The 25259-nt window shown below is 44.3% G+C and overlaps 1 protein-coding gene across 8 annotated transcripts in view; it reads left to right on the top strand.

Annotated features, from left to right (window-relative positions):
- Positions 1 to 25259, top strand: part of LOC139547962 (BCAS3 microtubule associated cell migration factor-like) — a 361432-nt gene that overhangs the window by 13445 nt on the left and 322728 nt on the right. For all 8 annotated transcript variants that reach the window (XM_071357199.1, XM_071357197.1, XM_071357201.1 and 5 more), the window contains exons 7-11: positions 616 to 688; positions 14171 to 14278; positions 14401 to 14477; positions 19630 to 19706; positions 20442 to 20525. In XM_071357199.1, the coding sequence (XP_071213300.1) occupies positions 616 to 688; positions 14171 to 14278; positions 14401 to 14477; positions 19630 to 19706; positions 20442 to 20525 (419 nt within the window). The remainder of the gene's footprint in view (positions 1 to 615; positions 689 to 14170; positions 14279 to 14400; positions 14478 to 19629; positions 19707 to 20441; positions 20526 to 25259) is intronic.

The raw sequence follows: 25259 nt of genomic DNA, 5'->3' as shown, positions 1-25259 counted from the left end.
ACAACCCAGCCAAGCCGCACTGCTTCTTGACACTATGCCCACTTAACCCGGAAGCCAGCAGCACCAATGTGTCGGAGGAAACCCCGTACACCTGGCAACCGTGTTAGCGTGCATGCGCCTGGCCCGCCACAGGAGTCGCTAGAGTGTGATGGGACAAGGACGTCCCTGCCGGCCAAACCCTCCCCTAACCCGGACAACGCTGGGCCAATTGTGCAATGCCCAATGGGTCTCCCAGTCGCAGCCGGCTGTGACAGAGCCTGGACTCAAACCAGGATCTCTAGTGGCCTTAGACCACTGCGCCACTCGGGAGTCCATCTCTTCAGATTTTTTTAGGGGGTATCATTTGATTACAGAGCTACTGTAGTAATGTAATCAACACGCATCCTGCTACAGTAGCGCTAGTTAAGTGGAGTGGGTGGCTCTGGCAGGCTGGACTGGGCACACTACACAACAGGCCTCTCTCACATGCATAGGGCCCACTAATGATGAATGATCACTGCTCTCTGTCAGTCCCTCATCATCATCATCTCTCTCTCTCTCTCCTTCTCCTCCCCCTTTTTTTCTTCTCCTTCTCCCTCTTCTTCTTCTCCCTCTTTCTTCTTCTTCTTCTTCTAGGTCCGCTGATGATTGATAGTTTTGCGGACAAAAGGCCTCTCCTGGGGGTGTGCAAGAGTACCGGGTCCTCAGGGTGAGTACAGTACACATTTCTCATGACATCGCTGGGAGATACGCTTAGGAGGGTGGTATCTGACTGAATCCACAAACTGTGCCTTTTACAGTACAAGCCCCTAGAGATCCGATAATGTGATTCTATGTACAAGCCCAAGTCTTTCCCATGCTGAAAGAGTTGATTTTTCCTGATGACATCATTAGAGTTACAGTCCATTAGCTCTAAAGCCTTTCTCTGGTTGGGTCAAAGTTGAACTACGCCACACACACTTGTAATCCAGTTTCCACATGTGCTAACCATGGCTGCTGGTAACCATGACCACTGGTAGGAGTGATGTGCGTCAGTTGGCGACCAGGCATAGTTTTATTTTATTGGGCGCCCCCAGTTTTCGAGCGTCTCAGAAGTTAGTTTATGTATGATGATGGACTCATTTCTGGTCTAGTCGTTCTATTTCTCTGGCCTCCATCTCACTGATTGGTCACTCAGACAGACACACAGTGGCACCAGATTGCACAACATGTCAACGTGACTTGCATACTCGGACTACGTCTGCAATGACACCCTATTTAGTAGTGCACTATATATAGATCAGACTGTCATTTCATACAACACCTTAACATGAGTTCCCTTTCCCCATCCTTCCTTCCTTCCAGTCACATCACATGCCTGGTTAACAAGGGAGCAACAAGTCAAATAGTTGTTTTGATCTTTTACTAGAAATAATCAGGTTTGCAAGAGCTGACACAAGGTAGCGCATTAGTAAGTCATTTTGGGTGATCTTAGGTTGACTTTCCTTGCTAATTTACCATACTTGGATAAGCAAATCTGTCTGCATGGCGAGGCAGAAAAGGAGCGAGGAGATGAGAGGAGAGGTTAGAGGAACAGGAGGAGGAGGAGATGAGAGGAGAAGATGTGAAACTTCCATGTGGTAATGGAATGTCCTTTCTCTGTCACCAGAGTCGATCTTTATTAAAATGTGTGGGAAGGGAAAGACAGGCTAGGATCCTTGGTTGTACTGCGTGACGTTCAGACGTTACGAGGTACAAATCTTAAGTACATTTGAAAGCCTATAATTTGGCCTACGTAATAAGAGCCATCAAAGCCCCCCTGGTGAAGAGAGAGAACCCCAGGCGTCTGTTCTCTCCATACGTTGCCATGACTTCCATTTTTCCCCTCCCCTTGTCCCTGCTCCTCTTCCAGAACATCGAAAACATTTAACTCGATATTTCCTACCTGGGAAATGAAATAAGGAAGTCTGTCTTCGGCTGGGCTTTGATGGAGACCACCTTCCCCAAGTATTCAAAGTACAGCTGCCTCCTCCTCTACTGCCTCTGCCACCGATTCTCTACTGCCTCGTCTACCTCTGTACTGCCTCTACCACTGCTCTGGCTGTGTTCTGGCTGACACGGAGAGAGAGCTACAGACGGGGAGGATTTGGCTGCTTGGCCTGGTGACTGACGCTCAGCAGTAATGCTGAAAACATGCTTGATGCTTAAAAGCCCAAACCCTGACCTCTGGCTGAATGGCACAGCCAGGCTGGGGCCATCCTGACTCCCGACCGACAGAGGTGTTTGGTAAATAACACTACATTAAAAGAAGAGAGGAGTCCCCTATGGCCACAGCACAGTTTTTCCGTTCAGGACGTTCGTAAACTTACTAAGGTCCTCACTCAATTTTTAGCATATAATCATTTTAAAATAACAGCTTTTGTCAACCAGCAAAAAGGATGCCGGCTTGACACTTTAATGGAAAACAGATTGGAGTCTTGGCCGCGAGAGCAGCGCTGGTTTAGAAGTTGGTTCAGTCAGCTCGAGGCTTAGATTACAAGATTTGCAAATTAAAGGAAAACCAGAAAGGGGGAAAAAGCATGTGTGCCTATCCTTGTATTTGTGGGCTTCTAGCCAGACCCACTCAACATAATTTTATCAATGGAAAGGATTATGCGTTAAGCCAAAACAATGTATGGATCTAGTGATTTTCCTGACAGCAAAGTACATGTGTGTCCCTTCACGCACTGCGCCGGTGCCAGTTGGGTTGGTGGGGGAATTAGTGAAGAATGCCTGTGTGCCATACTGTATCAGCCCCTGGGCTCTGGTCTTCCAGCTCTCCTGCTCCTCTTCTCCTCACATAGTGTCTGGAAAGGATTTGTGTTTCCAGCCCCTGCTGCTGCTGGTCGTTGTTATTATATAAATGATTTAATTAGGTCCGCTGGTATTAACATTCAGAACATTTAAGACTGCTCTTTGTCAATGAATGCAAATCACAGAGGCAGGGGGTGGAGGGCGGAGGCATCTTAACTGTTTGTGGGTGTTTTTCGGAGTGGGAGCATACACACACTCCCAGGGTAAAAGTTCAGTAGTGAAGAAGAAGCCTGCTTTTGTTCTCACTTCTGTGTCCCAAATGGCACCCTATTCCCTGACTAGTGCACTACTTTTGACCAGGACCCATAGGGCTCTGGTCAAAAATATTGCACTTTTAGGGAATAGGATGTAATTTGGGACATAACCTCTGAGTTTGGGAACTGTGTGGGTGAAGTGTCTGGGCGGGCAGAAAGCTCTTGTCAGCAGAGCCCCTGACATTTACAACCCCCCAGTCTTCCTACCCTGTACGCCCTCCCCCAAATCTCCAGATGCACAGAGGATGTGGGCATGATTTTATTATTTATTTTTGACAAATAAAGTGTTCTGTCACCATGGAGACTATGGATGGATTCATATTTTCTGAGGGTTCCGGCTGGCCGGAACTCATGGAGACTCCCCCGAGGGTGACAATGGTCACCATGGCTACCTACCACAGACGGTAGCCAGTAGCGACCTGGAAACCGTCAGCACCAGTATAGGTGGATAGGATGCATGTTTTTCTTGCCTGATTTTTACATTTATTTAATTCAATATTTATCATTACCAGCGTTTTAAGTGCTGGGCCTTTCAAGAGATGATGGTTTCAGCACCAGGCCACGGCCCTCCAGCTGGCCCCTGTGAACCTCCCACGGACCTGTCCTTTAAAACTCACGGCTTTTCACACCTCACCAACAATGCCGGTGTCGTGTCCTTGATATCTCAATATTCATTAGACACATTTAGCACACAGTTTTTAATCTAATGCAGGAAGATATAAGCTATGTGTAATTTGAAATGACACCCGACAACAACAAAGCAAGCTTGATCCTAAAAAAGAGATCATGTCATGTCCCTAATTTGTCCTTATCTTAATGCTTTATCCACTAAGTCCTGTTGTCACCAAAAAAAAAAGAATAATCCTGTCACCTAATGCCTTGATATTAATTACAGTATTGAAGGGAAAACCCCACTCATTCCACTAAACATTTTCAAAGAGACTTAGATGAAAGCCTATTGTGGTACTAAGCTGTGCTTTTCATTGCTATTTTCATGACAGGTTTAGCAGTGGTAAATGCGAGGTATCCCTCTAAAGTGTATTAAATGGTAAATCTCAGAGCCTTTGTATTAAAAGAGGCACCAGATTTTGGAGAAGTGATGCTTTTGAAGCCAGCATGAGGCCTTTGGGCTGTTCTCTTAGTCACCATGATATGCACGCACGTACCCCCTCCCAGTGGGGACACAGCGATGATGTGTGTGTGTGTACAGCCAGTGTTGTCTTTTTTGTGGTCCAGCTAACCACAGAATTGATTAAGAGAAAAATAAAGCTCTAACAGGGACATTTGATTTATTTCCTACTTTTGTTTGTTTTCAATTTGTGGGTGGGAATGTCGTGTTCTTCTTTTTAAGAGTTCTGATGAAATCATTCCAGAACCTTTTGTGATGGCCATCTGTGGAAACGGGAATGCCTGTAATCTCATCTAAACCTCCTTTTTAATTTTAGCCCACACACTTACATTTAGACTTACACACACATCTCACACTCACTCACTCATTCAGCGCTAACGGAGGGCAGTCTCTGGCTTTATTTTGAAGCGTTTATTTTGACTTCCTCGTCTGTTTTCTGTCGGCTGAAAATATGTTCTGCTTCGCCAGTTTTCCCCTTCAAATAGGAAGTGAGTTTAAACACAGTGGTACGAAGTGGAAGATATAAAAAAAAAAAAATTACACGCACAATGAGGCATAAATTTCAGCCCACAGTTCATTCAGCTTTTGTGCAGTATGTTTTACATTCCGTTAATGACCAATTTAATGTGAAAATATAATCAGGGCATTTCAGTTTTGTGATACTGAAGGTATTGTTCAGCAACTTAGAATTTATTTCCTTATGTATTAATATGCCACCTATTTCTATTAAGGGAAGTAGCATATTTCTCCTCTCAATATCACTTACCAGTAATTTCCAACCCCAATTAGTTTTGGTGTGTTTAAGGATGAGAAGCCGTGAATGGATGGAAACCAGATGAAGTACCTAATCTCATAAAGAAAACATCAGTATACTGTACCTCACTTGGGATTTGAACTAGGTACCCTCTAGTTACCAATACGTTCGCTTCACCAAGAAGCTGTTTTTGTGCATGTGAGTGAGAAATAGACATTAGGGATGCTATGCTATTTAGCACACCGTCTCCTCTCTCATAGTGTGTGTCCCAAATGTTACCCTATTACTTGTACAGTATTGTACACTACTTTTGACCTGAGCCCTGTTGGCCCTTGTCAAAAGTAGTGCACTACATGGGGAATATGGTGCCATTTGGGATTCATCCATCTTGTCCTTGTGTCATGGATTCTTGTCTTCCTTCCCCTCCCGACTGTTCCTCTGAGACAGTCTAGTCCAGGTGCAGCTAACTGCTGCTTAGATCTGTGCTCTGTCTGTCCTCTGTGTGTTCCGTGCAGACTGGGACACTCATATAACTTGAGGTCTCCAAGGATAGGAAGACCCTAGCCTTTGAAGTGAAGCCTTTTGAAGAGTTTTAAAGCAGTGTTCCATATATATTTTCTTTTTAAAGATGCTGCAGGACGGGTAGCCCATCTTTATCTGTGTTGTAACCGACAAGGGTTTATTCAAAGAGTAGTTGTTCATTTTTGTGTTGATAATGCAGTGATATTTTTATTTTATAGTAATATCTTTAGTAGTATTCAATTCTCATCTGACACTTGACAGTAAAGAACAACTCCATGTGTTATCACAAAGTGGACTCCTTGGCAGATACACCCTGAGACAACATATTGTGTATTGGACAATGAAGAATGTTGGTGTAAAGTGTACAGGTTGAATTACCTTGGTTTTAAAGTATTTTCTGTTTGTTCATAATGCTCTTTCTGGCTGACCTGTCGTGTTGTTGAATCTTCCTCGTAGGTAGTCTGCTATGAGTACGTTGTTTGAACTTTAATATGATATGCTACGATATTTAGAGCATTTGACTATAGGCTATTTGACACAACTGTGCTTTTAGCTGTCAAAGCTGAAGTATAGGTGTGAATGCACACTTGACGAGATGCTGTGTTTTGTTTTAAGTGTTTCCACTTAACTCTGACAGAAAATTGGCGAATAGTGAACTGACAAGAAGTGCATTAAATACAAGGCATGTGTTTTCGATGATAAATATTCATGTCCACTCCGCTGCTGTCAGTCATGGTGAGGAGGTTGAACTCCTGTCCATCTTGGCACCTAATCTTTATTATTAGGCTCTCTTTTGTTATTGTTTTCTAAGCTGACAAATGGAATTGTTTTAAGAAGGTAAGACCATGGATCGTTTGACTATGATTTTGAGTTTTAGGACCGCTTTAGGTATATAAAAAAATATATTTTTGATGAAATATTGAATTCAGCCTTTACCACCATAGAAACACATTGAATAACATATTAATAAAGGGCAAAAAAAGACAGTAAAAAATTCAGTCATAAGGAATAAGGTTTTGAAGGGTCTGTTCTATATCTAGGAGATAGAAGAAAGCTCAGGAATTATTTTACCCCTTGTCTTTGACACAACTACCTCCATAATTCCATTAATTTGTATGGGTTACCTGTAGACAAGTCCTGTGACTCTTCTGGGAGCCGTAGAGCAAAACGGAGAACACCATCACGTTCGCAAGAGTCTCCCCTTTCTATAGGATGGTCATATTAGTTTTTTTAGGCCAAACCGTTTGGATGCAACAAAGGGCGAAATAGGTGGATGCAGTGGATTGAGACGCAGCCCATGCAAAAAAACAGACTGATTGTGATGCAGATTTTTTTAGTATGTTACCTAGATTGACGCACTGGTACGTCAATAAACTCTAGTGGTTTACCAAGGGATTTTTGCAAGCGCTCTCTCTCTCTCTCTCACACACACACACACACACACACACACACACACACACACACACACACACACACACACACACTGGCGGGGCAATGTGTTTCCAATATGCTTGTTGGTGGTGAAGGTACGGTACTGAATGAGGAGGAAATGTATTTCTGGCAGTGCTGCAGACATGGAGCTGTGGTTGAACTTTTTACCCTAATTACTTTCCCGCTAATGCCCGCGGCGTGCCGGAATCACAGACCCCCTCCCCACCCCCCCGAGCTGCCTCTGATGTGGCCAGCGTTTGTTGTGTGTTGAGGGTTGGGTTCTACAGGAGAGAGGGGGAGTGAGAAAGATGGAGAGTGGGTTGGGGGGGGGAGAGAAGGAAACTTTGGGAATATTGTGACAGAATTTGTGTCTCTTTTCTTCCAGTACCACCCACCTCACTTGATGTCTATGAAAATAAAGTAATTGTTTTCATGTGCGTGTGTGTAGAAATAACTGTTATAAATTTATGACTCAGCCTCACCAGTCTGATCTCAGTCCAAAGATTAGTTTTACCAATTTGTCCATGCTTTATTTGTAACATGTTTCTCAAAACACCACTGTGAGATCAGTTCCAATAGGCTCTTCTGTTAAGAAAAAAATTAAACATTGCCTCTTCTTTGTATGATTTTCTTTCCCCCAAAAAATCTTATCACTGACATGTGTCAGTTTTGGTAAGCATTTAAGCTCTTCAACTCCAAGGAGTTTTACCAATATCGTTCACCAGTAGTGCGTGCATATCAAACAATTTCCCAGATGCAAGATATACAGTACCAGTCAAAAGTTTGGACACCTACTCATTCAAAGGTTATTCTTTATTTTTTACTATTTTCTACATTGTAGAATCATAGTGAAGATATCAAAACCATGAAATAACACATATGGAATCATGCAGTAACCAAAAAAGTATATTTTATAGCCACCCTTTGACTTGATGACAGCTTTGCACACTCTTGTCATTCTCTCAACCAGCTTCACGAGGAATGCTTTTCCAACAGTCTTGAATGAGTTCCCACATATATGCTGAGCACTTGTTAGATGATTTTCCTTCATTCTGCGGTCCAACTCATCCCAAACCATCTCAATTGGGTTGAGGTTGGGTGACTGTGGAGGACAGGTCATCTGATGCAGCACTCCATCACGCTCCTTCCTGGTCAAATAGCCCTTACACAGCCTGGAGGTGTGTTGGGTCATTGTCCTGTTGAAAAACCAATGATAGTCCTACTAAGCGCAAACCAGATGGGATGGCGTATCGCTGCAGAATGCTGTTGACCCAAGCATGTTTCTTCTTCTTATTGGTGTCCTTTAGTGGTGTTTTCTTTGCAGCAATTCGACCATAAAGTCCTGATTCACACAGTCTCCTCTGAACAGTTGATGTTGAGATGTTTCTGTTAGTTGAACTGTGATGCATTTATTTGGGCTGCAATCTGAGGTGCATTTAACTCTAATGAACTTATCCTCTGCAGCAGAGGTAACTCTGGGTCTTCCTTTTCTGTGGCATTCCTCATGAGAGCCAGTTTCATCATAGCGCTTGATGATTTTTGCGACTGCACTTGAAGAAACTTTCAAAGTTCTTGCCATATCTTCTGTATACCACCCCTACCTTGTCACAACACAACTGATTGGCTCAAATGCATTAAGAAGGAAAGAAATTCTACAAATGAACTTTTAGCAAGCCACACCTGTTCATTGAAATACATTCCAGGTGACTACCTCATGAAGCTGGTTGAGAGAATACCAAGAGTGTGCAAAGCTGTCAAGGCAAAGGGTAGCTACTTTGAAGAATCTGAAATCAAAAATATATTTTGATTTGTTTAACACTTTTTTGGGAGGTTACTACATGATTCCATATGTGTTATAGTACTGTAGAAATGAAAGAAATCGAAATACTCTATAGTCTTGGTCACTGTTGTTTAATATGCACCCGTAGGCCTATAGTTTATTGCCCGGTCTGTGGCCCGGGTGGCATCCCTGGTCTCTGTGCACTCTGTCCCTGTCCCCTCAGCCTCTCAGCCCTTCCAGCTGAGACTGCAGGGACCAGGCCCAGGCTGTATTTGTTTTGCGTTTCCACAGCGTGTAATTGTCTGTTCGTATTCAGGGAGCTCGTAAAGGGCTCAGCTCTGAGCTGCAGTCCGAAACGTGGTGACGTCCCCCTCCTTGTAAATAAAATTTATTTGCTTGCTTTTTAATTCCACTTTACGGTTTCCCCAGTTCCCCTGCTCTACCCCACTGCAGCCCGCCACATGAAGTGTGCAGTTTTTTTATCCATCAGTTCCGCTCCGGTTCATAAAAATGTATGAATTAATAACCTTCCCGGTTCCCATCGACCAGAAGCCAGACGTTCCCTCCCGGAGAAGAAGTACAAGCCCAGCTCACAGAGCTATCATGTTGGAGGAAAAATAACAGATGTTAAAGATGTCTTTCATATAGAAAAAACCCTTTCTAGTGATTTAAATGGCATGCGTCTGACCTAATGTACATAATAACCATTGTAAACTGATGTGTTGCTAAAATTAAGGCTCTGCCCCGGTTGTAAATGTCACATAACCGTTCTGTTGTCTATACTTTTTCCAAAATGGTACAGTAGCTAGTCTGTAGCAGGCCAGGCAAAACAGAGCTGTGCTGTGCTGGATGGTCAAGAGGCTCAGAAACATGGGCTTTGTCCCAAATGGCACCCTATTCCCTAGGTAGTGCACCACTTTTGACCTGGTCCCATAGGGCTCTGGGAAAAATTGGTGCTCTATATTGGGAATAGGGTGCCATTTAGGATCTACACGTCTATTTTACTGGCTTGCCCTGCTACATCCATCTATTTGGCTGCTTTACAGCCTACTACCCAGTTATTATCGGAGTAATTTAGGTTTACTGTTATGTGGGGGAAACCCTTCATGTTAGAAGCGTTGTGAAGTCGACATGGGCTAAGACCAACCGTTTCCACTCAAGCAGGCTTAGACTCTCCTCCAGAGGTCATGGCTGTTGGCTCATCAGTGGGTGTGTGTGTTGCTCTATTTCTGTGTGTGTGTTCCTCTATTTCCATGTGTGTGAGTATGTATGCAAGTGCTTAAAGACACTCTCAACCTTTTTTATGATTTTACAATCTCATCTGTCTCTCTCGCTCTCCTAACCGCTTCAATCTCCTTCCCTCTCTCTTTGCATCAATTCAGACCCAAAAGGCCATCCCAGTAAATAGACACGTTGATCTCATAGCCATAATAACAGTCCTATTACTGAGGTGGAGGAGTGCGCTCAGTGTCACCTTAACATGTTACTGGACTGACATCTAGCCCTGATCAATGATGATTTAGCCTGGCTTTCAACCCACGCCTCCGCGGCACCAGCACCAGGAAATTACATTACAGCTGACCCTGCCCTGGCTCCATTAGAACGCCGCCATTTGTTAAAATACTGCCCAGGCCGAAACAATTCAACTGGGGGCCATTTTCATTCTGTAATAGAGGGACGGGCGTGCTATCATCATTGTCCCCATGAGTGAATCAATCCGGACGCCTGATATTTCGTAAAAAGCATTTGGATTAGATTGAGCTGACCCCGGTGATAACGCTGCAATCGATGGAGGAGCTGCCAGAAAACAAGTTAGGATAAGTTATCTCTCTATTAATCTCATTGCCTGTACTCAGATTGGTAATGCTTCCTTGCTGTGCCAGAGAGTATCATCATATGCCTTGATCTCCTAGTGTAAGTCCTGCAGCAGATCAGTATTTGGTACGGCTGCTATGGACACCCAAAACTCTGTCACCTCCTTTGTCTTCCCCATTGTCTCTTACAGGAAATGAGGGGGGAATGCACACACTTTGACATGCACACAGAACGTCAGACAATCCCACTGGCACACACACCAGACACCCACAAACAGACGTACGTGCGCACACAAACATGCAATGTCAGGTATGCATGCATACACAAACATGTATGTACGCGCGGACACAATGTTTTAGGTCTCTGGCTGGGCTGAGAGATCTGAGGGCTCCCGTGGCGCCGGAGCTGCTGCTGAGTGTCCAGCCACTGGCCTGGGAAAGTTTCCTCAACAGCCAGCCAGCGAGAGTGAGAGTGTGTGTTGGGTGTTGCCGCTGGCCTTGTCAGTGGGTGTGTGGAGCCGCGTTCATGTCTGCACCGGCTCTGTGGAGTGGTGCTGCTTACACGCACACACTAATCCCCTTGATCAAGGGGTAAGCGTCCTTTTAGGGAGTGGACAGCCGTAGCGGCCAAGGTAGTATATAGGGTGTCATTTGAGACGCAGACGATTTTCCCGCGAGAGGGTTACTCTCGGCATGATTGACATCTATTGAAATCTTATTGATGATGTTAGGTATTTTGAGACAGGGGGCAGTAGGGTGTGTTAGAAGCTCATGAAGTCACTATGGATTAGGGACTAGGTGTGATTTCTGGACAAGACCAACAGGTAACTGCCAAAATAATGGACACGCCAACATAGTGTCTTAATAGGGCGTTGGGCCACCACGAGCCACCAGAAGCCACCAGCTTCTATGTGCTTTTGTCTGGAACTCTATTGGAGGGATGTGACACCATTATTCCAATAAATTTGTGTTTTGTTTAAGGTGGTGGAAAACGCTGTCTCAGGCGCTCCAGAATCTCCCGCAAGTGTTCAATTGGGTTGAGATCTGGTAACTGAGACACACCCTTTAAACCCCCTATGCTCCTTTTGAGACCCCTCTTTCAAAGTCACAGATCTCTTCTAGTCATTAGTGCTGAGCGATTAACCGGAATTTAGTTTTTTAAACAACGAATTGACAAATGGCGGGCAGTTATTTAAATTCCATTTCGATAGTTTTCCCCCGTGAGCTCAGTGCGCACATTGCACAGTTTTTATTTTTAGATAAATCAGATCCAGCCTGAACTGTGGGATGTAGTAGGGAGATGGTTTCCAGCATGCCACAATTCTACGTAGTATAGCACCTAAACCATGGTAATATGCTACCATGACCATAATCCATTGTGCATCTACTTGTTCAGTTTCTTTTACGCCTGCTACGGAAGACAGAAGAATGTGTGATCGTGAGATGATATAGACAGCAGGTGTTGCTTCGCAAGGTATCTCTACCTGAAAATACATGATCTAAATGATTTGATGGTATTCAGCAGACATAAAAGTATGCCTTGTTTACTTTGAAGTAAATAGTGATTTTGTCAGACAGCATGGAGATGAAGACTTGGAATTAAATAATAGTCATCAAATAAAATAAATGTAATATACACTACTGAAATATTTTATTACACTGAAGTAATGTGAATAAATTAAGATTATAAGTAATGAGCAGTAATTGGCAGTCACTACCATCATGGGACTTTTATTAATAGTTTTATTCTATATTACAGCATTCAACCTACATAATGCATAGTGCATTTAATGTAAAAATATATATATAATCGAAACCAAAGTTGATTAATCGCTCAGTACGACTAGTCATGGAGCCAAAATAATGGACAACTGGGCATTTTTATACATGACCCTAAACATGATGGAATGTTAATTGCTTAACACCTGTGTGGAAGCGCCTGCTTTCGATTTGGCATCCCTCATTTACTCAAGTGTTTCCTTTATTTTGGCAGTTACCTGCATGTCTCCCTTTTGTCTGCAACAGGACTAAATTAATGTTTTTGTGTTTTTGTACCAACCAGTCCCCAGGCAGACATGGAGCCAGAACTTCATACAGCCTGTGTTCACAGAAACTAATACTGCTTGGCATTTGCTGTAGCGACAACACTCAATATAGCCAGTCTACACACGGCTAACACGAACCAACAGCAGTTAAACAAGGGCCATGTCTACTGACCAAGAGAGCGGAAAAGGAGGAGAGAGCGGGAGCGATGAAACCCTTGAGAGAAAGAGGAATAAGAGAGAGAGACGGAGTGAAAGAGAGGGAACAAGATCAAGAAGCGAGAGAGAACAAGAAAAGGAGAGAGAGGAAAAAAATAATGTAGTGCAGGCAGACTGGCTTCTCTATCATCGGCTCCATTCTAAGATTCCCTCATAAGAAGAATTATGGCAAATGAAACCCCCTCCGGTTCTCCATGGCTGCGACTCAGGGCTATCGAGTAGCACATGGAGGAGAGTCCCTGCAGCTTTTTACCATTCATCTCTCCCCAAAGTGTTTCCATGTTCCCGGCGCTTTGCGGCCAGTTTAAGATGTCTTGGCTGCTTTGTGATGGCCTGATGTGTGCATATTTTGAAATGGGGTAATTTTCTCAACGGTTCGGCCATAGTATTTCATCCACTGTTTGCATCTGTCAGAGAGAGGCCTGAATGGAAGGAGCAGATCTTTTCCACCATAAAGAATAGAAAGTAGCTGCCTGTTGGTTGGTCGGTCGGTCAGTTGGTTTCAGTGATTAGGAACGCAGATGGACATTACAACCTTATTGACGCATTGAGCCCAGTGGAGTAGAAGAACTGCTACAGGATTGGGCTCGGACTTTCGTATGAACTTTTTTGTGTTCGTAGGCTGACACAGAAAGAAGCTCTCTTAGATTTCTGGTGATTTTAGGGTCATCTCCTCTGAAATTGTACACAGTGACAGTGAACTTTGTATCGTAAATACTTTACAGACTTACGTTTTTATAGGAAGAGATTAAAAAATAGCCTGCTGAAAGCAAACAACCCCAATGGCCCTAGAAACAGAACCAACACACGAATGTGGCACCATGGTCTCTGCCAGTGGGGAGAGATCAAGAGAAGGGAGAGCGAGCGAGACCGAGGAGAGGGACAGACCGATAGAGGGAGAGAGAACAGTTGATGAGGATTTATGTCTATGTTCCAAGGCCAGCAGCCACTGGCTGGTGTTGGCCTACCTCCCGAGTAGGCCTCCAGTAAATGTGTGTTACATGACAAACCATTTCCCTATAACCCCTCTCCTCTTCTCTGACTCCCCTCCCTGGGGTGCTCTGGGGTTCCAGCCTGCCACAGGCCTCCTCTCCACTGCGCCTTCTAAATGTTGATTCACTGGTCGCCAGTGGCCTGGGCTCTCAATGGCGTTTGATCTTCACTTACAGCTGTTTAACACTGTCTCTGATTACCCTGGTGTGTGTGTGTGCGTGTGTGCGTGCGTGCGTGCGTGCGTGCGTGCGTGCGTGCGTGCGTGCGTGCGCGCGCGCGCGCTTTGGTCCATGTGTGATTTAAATATTTGACTAATGACTCATGATGACTCAGAAGTCCAAGCATCTGTATGACCTCGAAAATATCTCTGTTTTCTACTGAAAGTTTCAAATAAAGGATGTGTTTGTGTTTCTATGCCTAGGACCAGCCCCCCATACTGCTGTGTGGACCTGTACTCTCTGAGGACAGGGGAGATGGTCAAGTCCATCCAGTTCAAGACGCCCATCTACGACCTGCACTGCAATAGGGAGTACGTACAGCATAATCACTTTTCGTATTCATATAAAGTGCATTCATATCAATATATTGCAGTATTATGTTATATGAAAATCACATCCTATTTGTAATTTTCCAGATTTTTTGTTGTTGTAGGATTCTAGTTGTCGCCCTGCAGGAGAAGATTGCTGCATTCGACAGCTGTACCTTCACCAAAAAGTTCTTTGTTACAAGTAAGGAGCTGGGACTGTGTGTGTGTGTATCCTAAATCATACCCTATTCCCTACATAGTGCACTTCTTTTGAACAGAGTCCTATGGGCCCTGGTCAAAGGTAGTGCACTATGTAGGGGATCGGGTGCCATTTAGGATGCTGTCTGTGAATTTGGCCACTTTGGATGATAAGGCTTTGATGTATGTGTTCATGTTGAACCAGATGACACACTCATGGACGTTTGTTTTCCTTGTGGCTTTGATCAATAAAACCCCCCCTGATTATACTTCACACATTGTTCTTATCACCATGCACACACACACACATATACAAACACATATATATACACACACACACACTAGATTAGTACTCACAGATGCATCTTCTCTTCAGTGAAATCAATGGACATATCATCTTGGAACAGATGCTCAGTCTCTCCTGTGTCTCTCTGTGTACATATGTGAAAACACCAAAGTGATATAGCTACCCACTAACCGTTATATAGCCAGTAGCACCAACACACAGAGCCAGAACCAGCCCAGTCACGTAACACATCAGCATTTTCCACACAAACATCCTACCACCAAAAAGACAAGCAAGTCTGTCACGCTGGCATCACCCAGCCCAAACAACCAACTAACTAAACACAGATACTGGCAGCGTTTATCCCGCAATACACAAACCACCATGCCCCCTCAAGGAGCACCACAATTAGAACAAGTCTTTGAAACCGGTCTAAACTGTTTTCACTGAAACATCATGGTAGAGCAGGCTGAAGCCCCTCTGGTAGCTTAACACATCTCAACATCACTGACAGTATGTTTATAACATGTTTACAACTCCTGATTGTAACCTCGACAACTTACAGATACTATTTTTTATTTATTTCACCTTTATTTAACCAGGTAGGTCAGTTGAGAACAAGTTCTCATTTACAACTGCGACCTGGCCAAGATGAAGCAAAGCAGTGCGACAAAAACAACAACACAGAGTTACACATAAGCAAACGTACAGTCAATAACACAATAGAAAAGTCTATATACAGTGTGTGCAAATTAGGTAAGATTAGGGAGGTAAGGGAATAAATAGGCCATAGTGGCGAAATAATTACAATTTAACAATTAAGCACCGGAGTGATGGATTTGCAGAAGATGAATGTGCAAGTAGAGATACTGGGGTGCAAAGGAGCAAAAAAAAAAATAACAATATGGGGATGAGGTAGTTGGGTGGGCTGTTTACAGATGGGCTGTGTACAGGTGCAGTGATCGGTAAGCTGCTCTGACAGCTGATGCTTAAAGTTAGTGAGGGGGAGATAAATCTCCAGCTTCAGTGATTTTTGTAATTCGTTCCAGCCATTGGCAGCAGAGAACTGGAAGGAAAGGCGGCCAAAAGAGGAGTTGGCTTTGGGGGTGACCAGTGAAATATACCTGCTGGAGCGCGTGCTACGGGTGGGTGCTGCTATGGTGACCAGTGAGCTGAGATAAGGCGGGGCTTTACCTAGCAAAGACTTATAGATGACCTGGAGCAAGTGGGTTTGGCGACAAATATGAAGCAAGGGCCAGCCAACGAGAGCATACAGGTCACAGTGGTGGGTAGTATATGGGGCTTTGGTGACAAAACGGATGGCACTGTGCAAGACTACATCCAATTTTCTGAGTAGAGTGTTGGAGTGTTTTGTAAATGACATCGCCGAAGTCAGGATCGGTAGGATGGTCAGCGCAGGATGACGTGAAACAGTATATGTAACAAGGCCATTGCTGCCTGCAGATAGTAAACTGACTGCTTTTAGGAGAATTTGGTCTTAATGCGGTGTCTGCCTGCCTTTCCTATCCATGTCTGGCTGGGCCACGGGACAATGACTGTTAATCGCCCTCTATGACGCTTCCTCCTCGTGAAATGGAGACGCGTTTCTCTTTGGGGAGGATGAGGAGCAACACATGCGTCCTGTAATGTGGGTGTTTTTAGTTGTTCTTGTCTTTTATAGTGGTGTGGAGTGGGGATGAGGTTAGTTAGGTCTGTGTGTGGATGTGATGTTGGGTTTGGGGTTGGTGATTCCCCTTTTTCTCGATCAAATGTTTTATTTTCTCTTCATCTTTCCTTATTTCGGCCCTTTGCTTTTTCTCTTTCCTCTGTTCTCCTCAGCCTTTTCCCCTCTCACTTAGTCTGTCTTTTATTTTCTCTTCATATCCATTCCTCTTCTCCCCCTTCCTCTCTTCTTTCTTTTCATGTCTTTTCTGTTTTCCAATATCTCATCTCATCCTCTTCTCTCTCTCCTCTGTTCCCTTTTCGCTCTCTTTTCCTCTCTCCTCTCATCCCCCTATCCACACAGGATGTGTCAGACACATGTTATCTCACTGCCTGGGCTGAGTGGGTCATTCTCCCCCAGCCGTGGAGAGCCAACAAAAGGCCATAGCATTGTGGCTTACCTCAAGTCCTATTCACCCCGCGCCTCCCAGCCTTGACTCTTCTGAACACTAAATTACTGTCTGACTCCATCTCATCTGCACCCTGAGCACTACATTACTGTCAGCCAAACCCCTCTCCCTTTGGCTCTCTCCCTTTGCACTCACATGACCTCATATTGGTGTGTGTGTACTGGTATGTACGTTTGTGGGGGTATGTGTTTGTATATCTGTGTGTATGTGTGTGCACAAACAAGCGTATTTGTCCCCGTTACTCTCTGCGTGCATTTATGGCAGGTTCCATCATGACTCCTTCTCTGTTTACAGATATGTTTGGGAGTAGTGGTGAATCCTGATGGTGTGCTCAAATACCTTGAGTGTTTTGGAACTAATATATTGGTCTATTAAGCCAGACAAGCTTAATCAAGCACAGATAACGTTTTTGAAATCATTTCAAATAGTATTTGAACCCATGTCTGGTGCTGTCTGGCCATTGACTCCAGTGTGTGTGGTTGTATTTAGTTAATTATTACTCATGTCTACTGTGAGATGACTGTTTACATCAACATCTGTGTGAGTGGGTGGACACATTTGTTCCAGTATACAGTGCATTCAGAAAGTATTCAGACACGTTGACTTTTCCCACATTTTGTTACGTTACAGCCTTGTTCTAAAATGGATTAAAAAAATTATTATCCACTCAATCTACACACAATACCCCATAATGACAAAGCAAAAACAGGTTTTTAGACATTTTTGCTAATGTATTAAAAAGGTAAAACTGAATTATCACATTTACATAAGTATTCAGACCCTTTACTCAGTACTTTGTTGAAGCACCTTTGGCAGCGATTACAGCCTTGAGTCTTCTTGGGTATGATGTTACAAGCTTGGCACACCTGTATTTAGAGAGTTTCTCCCATTCTTCTCTGCAGATCCTCAAGCTCTATCAGGTTGGATGGGAAGCGTTGCTGCAGAGCTATTTTCAGGTCTCTCCAGAGATGTTTGATCGAGTTCAAGTCCAGGCTCTGGCTGGGCCACTCAAGGACATTCAGAAACTTGTCCCGAAGCCACTCCTGCATTGGCTTGGGTGTGTGCTTAGGGTCGTTGTCCTGTTGGAAGGTGAACCTTCACCCCAGTCTGAGGTCCTGAGTGCTCTGGAGCAGCTTTTCATCAAGGATTTCTCTGTACTTTGCTCCGTTCATCTTTCCCTTGATCCTTTCTAGTCTCCCAGTCCCCGATGCTGAAAAACATCCCCACAGCATGATACTGCCACCACCATATTTCAACGTAGGGATGTTGCCAGTTTTCCTCCAGATGTGATGCTTGGCATTCAGGCCAAATAGTTCAATCTTGGTTTCATCAGACCAGAGAATCTTGCTTCTCATGTTCTGAGAGTCCTTTAGGTGCCCTTTGGCAAACTCTAAGCGAGCTGACATGTGCTTTTTTACTGAGGAGTGGCTTCCATCTGGCTACTCTACCATAAAGGCCTGATTGGTGGAGTGCTGCAGAGATTGTTGGCCTTCTGGAAGGTTCTCTCATCTCCACAGAGGAACTCTGGAGCTCTGTCAGAGTGACCATCAGGTTCTTGGACACCTCCCTGATCAAGGCACCTTCTCCCCCGATTGCTCAGTTTGGCCGGGCGGCCAGATCTAGGAAGAGTCTTGCTGGTTCCAAACTTCTTCCATTTAAGAATGATGGAGGCCACTGTGTTCTTGGGGACCTTCAATGTTGCAGAAATTTTTTAGTACCCTTTCCTAGATCTGTGCCTCGACACAATCCTGTCTCGGAGCTCTACGGACAATTCCTTTGACCTCATGGCTTGGTTCTTGCTCTGACATGGACTGTCAACTGTGGGACCTTATATAAACAGGTGTGTGCCTTTCCAAATCATGTCCAATCAATTGAATTGACCACAGGTGGACTCTAATCAAGTTATAGAAACATCTCAAGTATGATCAATGGAAACAGGATGCACCTGAACTTAATTTCGAGTCTCATAGCCAAGGGTCTGAATACTTATGTGAATAAGCTGTTTCTGTCGTTGTTTTTAATACATTTGCAAACATTTCTAAAACCTTGTTTTCGCTTGGGCATTATGGGGTATTGTTATATCTATTTTAGAATAAGGCTGTAACGTAACAAAATGTGGAAGAAGTCAAGGGGTCTGAAGACTTTCCGAATGCACTGTATACTGATAGCTTGATCCGTGTGTGAATTTATGGGCTGTTTGTCCTCTTCTTCTGTATGTATGTTGACGTCCATTTGTATTTATGCTGAGCTTTTCAGTGTGTGTGTGTTTCTTTTTACTTAGAGCCACATTATGACCTAATGCGTTCTGTGGCACACAATAAAGTGGGGACGGCTCCTGTCTAGATTGACTGGCAGACACACTGATCCCTATGGGGACTACTAAAGCACACACACAGTGATCCACTTTCCCCTCTCAAACACATTAGGGCTTTAAGAGAAACCGAGACACACTCGGAGGAGAGGAACTCTGACTTCTAAAGCGAATATCTACAGCAGCATTATCAGCATTCACTGTTTCTGCAACTTCTAAAAGGGAACATGTTGAAGTTAGGTAATCCCAGGGCAGTCCATTTGAGATACGCAGTCATGATTTTACGCCTTGATTGGTGTATATAAATTGGTGTGACTGTGTTGTGTCAGCCTCAATTGTGCATCCAATTTGTCCCGTGGCTGAAGGGTATGGAGAAAGTATGGAGTTCACCTTCAATAACTGTATGTTTCCTCCCGTGTGTTTTCAGGCTGCTTTCCATGTCCGGGCCCCAACCTAAACCCCATAGCACTGGGAGGACGCTGGCTAGCCTACGCTGAGAATAAGGTAGGACACAGGCACACACACACACACACCCATCCGTCACAGATGTACTTATCACAACAGCATATTTACAGTCCTCAAAAGCATTTTTTATTTGAGCTCTTTAATCTCTCAGTACAACTCATTCCAAGAAGATGCCACTAGAAATGATAACATCTGAAAACCAACAGATGTAGGTTTTTTTAATGTCTATTTAATAGGATTGTGGTATTTTCCAAAAGCAAGTCCACTCTACGCAATAGGTTTAATGGATAATTGTGTCTGGTAGTTTTCTGATTACGACCGGCCACTCAAGCAATTGACAGATGGGTCAGTGACTACTTGTTACTATGGCATTGGGCAGTAGACCGAGTAATGTTGGGAAACGTATAAGCTACTCTGTTCGTGAAGTATAGAGTAGGTCTGGGATGGATGGCTGGATCCAAGGAAATGGACAGTGGGATAGGAGTAGGAGTGTTTTTAATGTGCAGCTCCTCCATATTCTGTTTCTGGTTGGCATCAGGTGCAGGAGGACGATGGTTATGTATTTCTTATCTGTTTTTCTCTCTCTGTGTTTTTCTCTCTCTGTGTGTGTCTCTCTCTCTCTCTCTCTCTCTCTCTCTCTCTCTCTCTCTCTCTCTCTCTGTGTCTCTCTCTCCCTGTCTCTCTCTGTGTCTCTGTGTCTCTCTGTCTGTCTGTCTGTCTGTCTGTGTGTGTGTGTGTGTGTGTCTCTCTCTCTCTCTCTCTCTCTCCCTCCAGTTGATCCGGTGTCACCAGTCTCGAGGCGGTGCCTGCGGGGACAATGCCCAGTCTTACACAGCTACAGTCATCAGCGCTGCTAAAGTAAGTCAAACACATACACTCTCTCACACACACTTCCCTCCATCTCAGTGGTTGTAATAAAATCATTTACATCTGTACATTTCTGAGAAGTGATATAGGATCCACCTAGGCTTTCCCCTGTGAGTCAGACACCATTCTGAGAATCTATATCATAACCCAGACACAGGCCTTGAGAGTCAATGAGCATCTTAACTCAATTCTATGGTCCCTGTATTTGTCTGTAGGGGGTTCCATCCTGTACTGTCCTGCAATATGGGACATATGGCCCCTGTAATACTCCTCTCAGCTGGAGAGCACCGCCAGGCTACGCTAACTGCTAAGCCCTTTGATACCAAACTGAATTTATACCCCTCCGCTCTGTTGATGTAGCGGCTAAGCTATCCCACGCTACTAGCCTAGCACAGCAATTTCCTCATATGGTTCCAGTCTCCTGTCTTTTCCAAGCCTGCAAAGGGGAACTCTAATTGATTTATGAAGCCCCCTCGGGTTATTCCCATGGTCTCTCCCTCCCTTTCTCCTTAATGAGCGCTAACGGCTAGCGTGATAGCAGTCCCATTAGCCGCTAATGGCGGCTTGCGAAAGTATTCACTCCCTTGGCATTTTTCCTATTTTGTTGCCTTACAACCTGGAATTAAAATAGATTTTTGGAGGGTTTGTATCATTTGATTTACACAACATGCCTACCACTTTGAAGATGCTAAATATTTTTTGGGGTGAAACAAACAAGAAATAGGACAAGAAAAACAGACAACTTGAGCATGCATAACTATTCACCCCCCCAAAAGACAATACTTTGTAGAGCCACCTTTTGCAGCAATTACAGCTGCAAGTCCTCTGGGGGTATGTTTCTATACGCTTGGCACATCTAGCCACTCGGATTTTTGCCCATTCTTCAAGGCAAAACTGCTCCAGCTCCTTCAAGTTGGATGGGTTCCTGCTGGTCATACCACAAATTCTCAGTTGGATTGAGGTCTGGGCTTTGACTAGGCCATTCAAAGACATTTAAATGTTTCCCCTTAAACCACTCGAGTGTTGCTTTAGCAGTATGCTTAGGGTCATTGTCCTGCTGGAAGGTGAGCCTCCGTTCCTGTCTCAAATCTCTGGACGACTGAAACAGGTTTCCCTCAATAATTTCCCTGTATTTAGCGCCATCCATCATTCCTTCAATTCTGACCAGTTTCCCAGTCCCTGCCGATGAAAAACATCCCCACAACATGATGCTGCCACCACCATGCTTCACTGTAGGGATGGTGTTCTCGAGGTGTTGGGTTTGCGCCAGACATAGCGTTTTCCTTGATGGCCAAAAAGCTAAATTTTTGTCTCATCTGACCAGAGTACCTTCTTCCATATGTTTGGGGAGTCTCAAATCGAAGTTTATTTGTCACGTGCGCCGAATACAACTGGTGTAGGTAGACCTTACAGTGAAATGCTTACTTACAGGCTCTAACCAATAATGCAAAAAATGTATTAGGTGAACAATAGGTAAGTAAAGAAAACAACAGTAAAAAGACTGATAAACAGTAGTGAGGCTATATACAGTAGCGAGGCTACATACAGACACTGGTTAGTCAGGCTGATTGAGGTGGTATGTACATGTAGCTATGGTTAAAGTGACTATGCATAAATGATGAACAGAGAGTAGCTGTAGCGTAAAAGAGCCGTTGGTGGGTGGCAGGACACAATGCAGATAGCCCGGTTAGCCAATGTGCGGGAGCACTGGTTGGTCGGGCCAATTGAGGTAGTATGTACAGTCGTGGCCAAACATTTTGAGAATGACACAAATATTCATTTTCACAAAGTCTGCTGTCTCAGTTTGTATGAGGGCAATTTGAATATACTCCAGAATGTTATGAAGAGTGATCAGCTTAATTGCAATTAATTGCAAAGTCCCTCTTTGCCATGCAAATGAACTGAATCCCCCAAAAACATTTCCACTGCATTTCAGCCCTGCCACAAAAGGACCAGCTGACATCATGTCAGTGATTCTCTCGTTAACACAGGTGTGAGTGTTGACGAGAATAAGGCTGGAGATCACTCTGTCATGCTGATTGAGTTCGAATAACAGACTGGAAGCTTCAAAAGGAGGGTGGTGCTTGGAATCATTGTTCTTCCTCTGTCAACCATGGTTTCCTGCAAGGAAACACATGCCGTCATCATTGCTTTGCACAAAAAGGGCTTCACAGGCAAGGATATTGCTGCCAGAAAGATTAAACCTAAATCAACCATTTATCGGATCATCAAGAACTTCAAGGAGAGCGGTTCAATTGTTGTGAAGAAGGCTTCAGGGTGCCCAAGAAAGTCCAGCAAGCGCCAGGACCGTCTCCTAAAGTTGATTCAGCTGCGGGATCGGGGCACCACCAGTACAGAGCTTGCTCAGGAATGGCAGCAGGCAGGTGTGAGTGCATCTGCACGCACAGTGAGGTGAAGACTTTTGGAGGATGGCCTGGTGTCAAGAAGGGCAGCAAAGAAGCCACTTCTCTCTAGGAAAAACATCAGGGACAGACTGATATTCTGCAAAAGGTACAGGGATTGGACTGCTGAGGACTGGGGTAAAGTCATTTTCTCTGATGAATCCCCTTTCCGATTGTTTGGGGCATCCGGAAAAAAGCTTGTCCGGAGAAGACAAGGTGAGCGCTACCATCAGTCCTGTGTCATGCCAACAGTAAAGCATCCTGAGACCATTCATGTGTGGGGTTGCTTCTCAGCCAAAGGAGTGGGCTCACTCACAATTTTGCCTAAGAACACAGCCATGAATAAAGAATGGTACCAACACATCCTCCGAGAGCAACTTCTCCCAGCCATCCAGGAACAGTTTGGTGACGAACAATGCCTTTTCCAACATGATGGAGCACCTTGCATAACGCAGAAGGGATAACGAAGTGGCTCGGGGAACAAAACATTGATATTTTGGGTCCATGGCCTGGAAACTCGTCAGAACTTAATCCCATTGAGAACTTGTGGTCAATCGTCAAGAGGCGGGTGGACAAACAAAACCCCACAAATTCTGACAAACTCCAAGCATTGATTATGCAAGAATGGGCTGCCATCAGTCAGGATGTGGCACCGAAGTTAATTGACAGCATGCCAATGCGGATTGCAGAGGTCTTGAAAAAGAAGGGTCAACACTGCAAATATTGACTCTGCATCAACTTCATGTAATTGTCAATAAAAGACTTTGACACTTATGGAATGCTTGTAATTATGTAATTAATTATACTTCAGTATTCCATAGTAACATCTGACAAAAATATCTAGAGACAATGAAGCAGCAAACTTTGTGGAAATAAATATTTGTGTCATTCTAAAATCTTTTGGCCACGACTGTACATATGTACATGAATGTATAGTTAAAGTGACTATGCATATATGATTAACAGACAGTAGCAGCAGCGTAAAACAATGCGTTTCGGCGTCCCACATGCCTTTCGGCGAACACCAAACATGTCTGCTTATTTCTTTCTGGCCACTCTTCCGTAAAGCCCAGCTCTGTGGTGTGTACGGCTTAAAGTGGTCCTATGGAGAGATACTCCAATCTCCGCTGTGGAGCTTTGCAGCTCCTTCAGGGTTATCTTTGGTCTCTTTGTTGCCTCTGATTAATGCCCTCCATGCCTGGTCTGTGAGTTTTGGTGGGCGGCCATCTCTTGGCAGGTTTGTTGTTGTGCCATATTCTTTAAAGAATTTTATGGATTTAATGGTGCTCCGTGGGGTGTTTTAAAGTTTAGGATATTCTTATATAACCCAACCCTGATCTGTACTTCTCCACAACTTTGTCCCTGACCTGTTTGGAGAGCTCCTTGGTCTTCATGGTGCCGCTTACTTGGTGGTGCCCCTTAGTGGTGTTGCAGACTCTGGGGCCTTTCAGAACAGGTGTATACATACTGAGATCATGTGACAGATCATGTGACACTTAGATTGCATACAGGTGGACTTTATTTATTTAACTAATTATGTGACTTCTGAAGGTAATTGGTTGCACCTGATCTTATTTAGGGGCTTCATAGCAAAGGGGGTGAATACATATGCACGCACCACTTTTCCGTTTTTTAAATACATTTTTTTAAACAAGTATTTTTTTTGTGTATGTCCATTACATGAAATCCAAATAAAAAGCCTTTTAAATTAAAGGTTGTAATGCAACAAAACAGGAAGAACACCAAGGGGGGGGGGTGAATACTTTTGCAAGGCACTGTACATCAAAAAGAGCAGCGGCAGCAGCGCTGAAGTGTTAGCCTGGCTAACGGAGGGAGGGGGAAACGAGGTCCCGGTCTGCAGCCGCCGTTTAGACTATATATTATCATCTCAATATTTTCACTGCTTCCCCCCTCCTCCGGTCTACAACGCCACACTCCGACTGAGTGCTGCTGTCCAGAGACTTGGAAGGCGAGAGGGGGCGTGGAGAGAGCGCTAAGGGGAAGATTTTGGGGAGTATTTCCAAGCATTTTGTAGGAAATAATATTTTCTAACAGTGCATAATTCCAGCTGTATTGTTCCTCATACTAATCACTGGAATGTAAACATAAAGCAAAACTGCGTGTGTGATGCTCTGCATCAGTGTGGAGGCTCCTCCATGTCCTCTCCGGGCCTAGCCAGGGTGTCTGACTCAAACACCTCTGTGGCCTGGGCCAGGCCAGGCTCAAGGAAATGGATAGACTCCACTTAAGCACCACTATCTCACCGCTACACTTTCCTGAGCTAATGGAGTCCGTATACTGTGTGTGTGTCAGCGCAAAGGGG

This window comes from Salvelinus alpinus, chromosome 21 (assembly GCF_045679555.1).
Source record: "Salvelinus alpinus chromosome 21, SLU_Salpinus.1, whole genome shotgun sequence".
Taxonomy (NCBI): Eukaryota; Metazoa; Chordata; class Actinopteri; order Salmoniformes; family Salmonidae; genus Salvelinus; species Salvelinus alpinus.
Note: the sequence above shows the minus strand (reverse complement) of the source record. Positions and strands in the feature narration are given on the sequence as shown.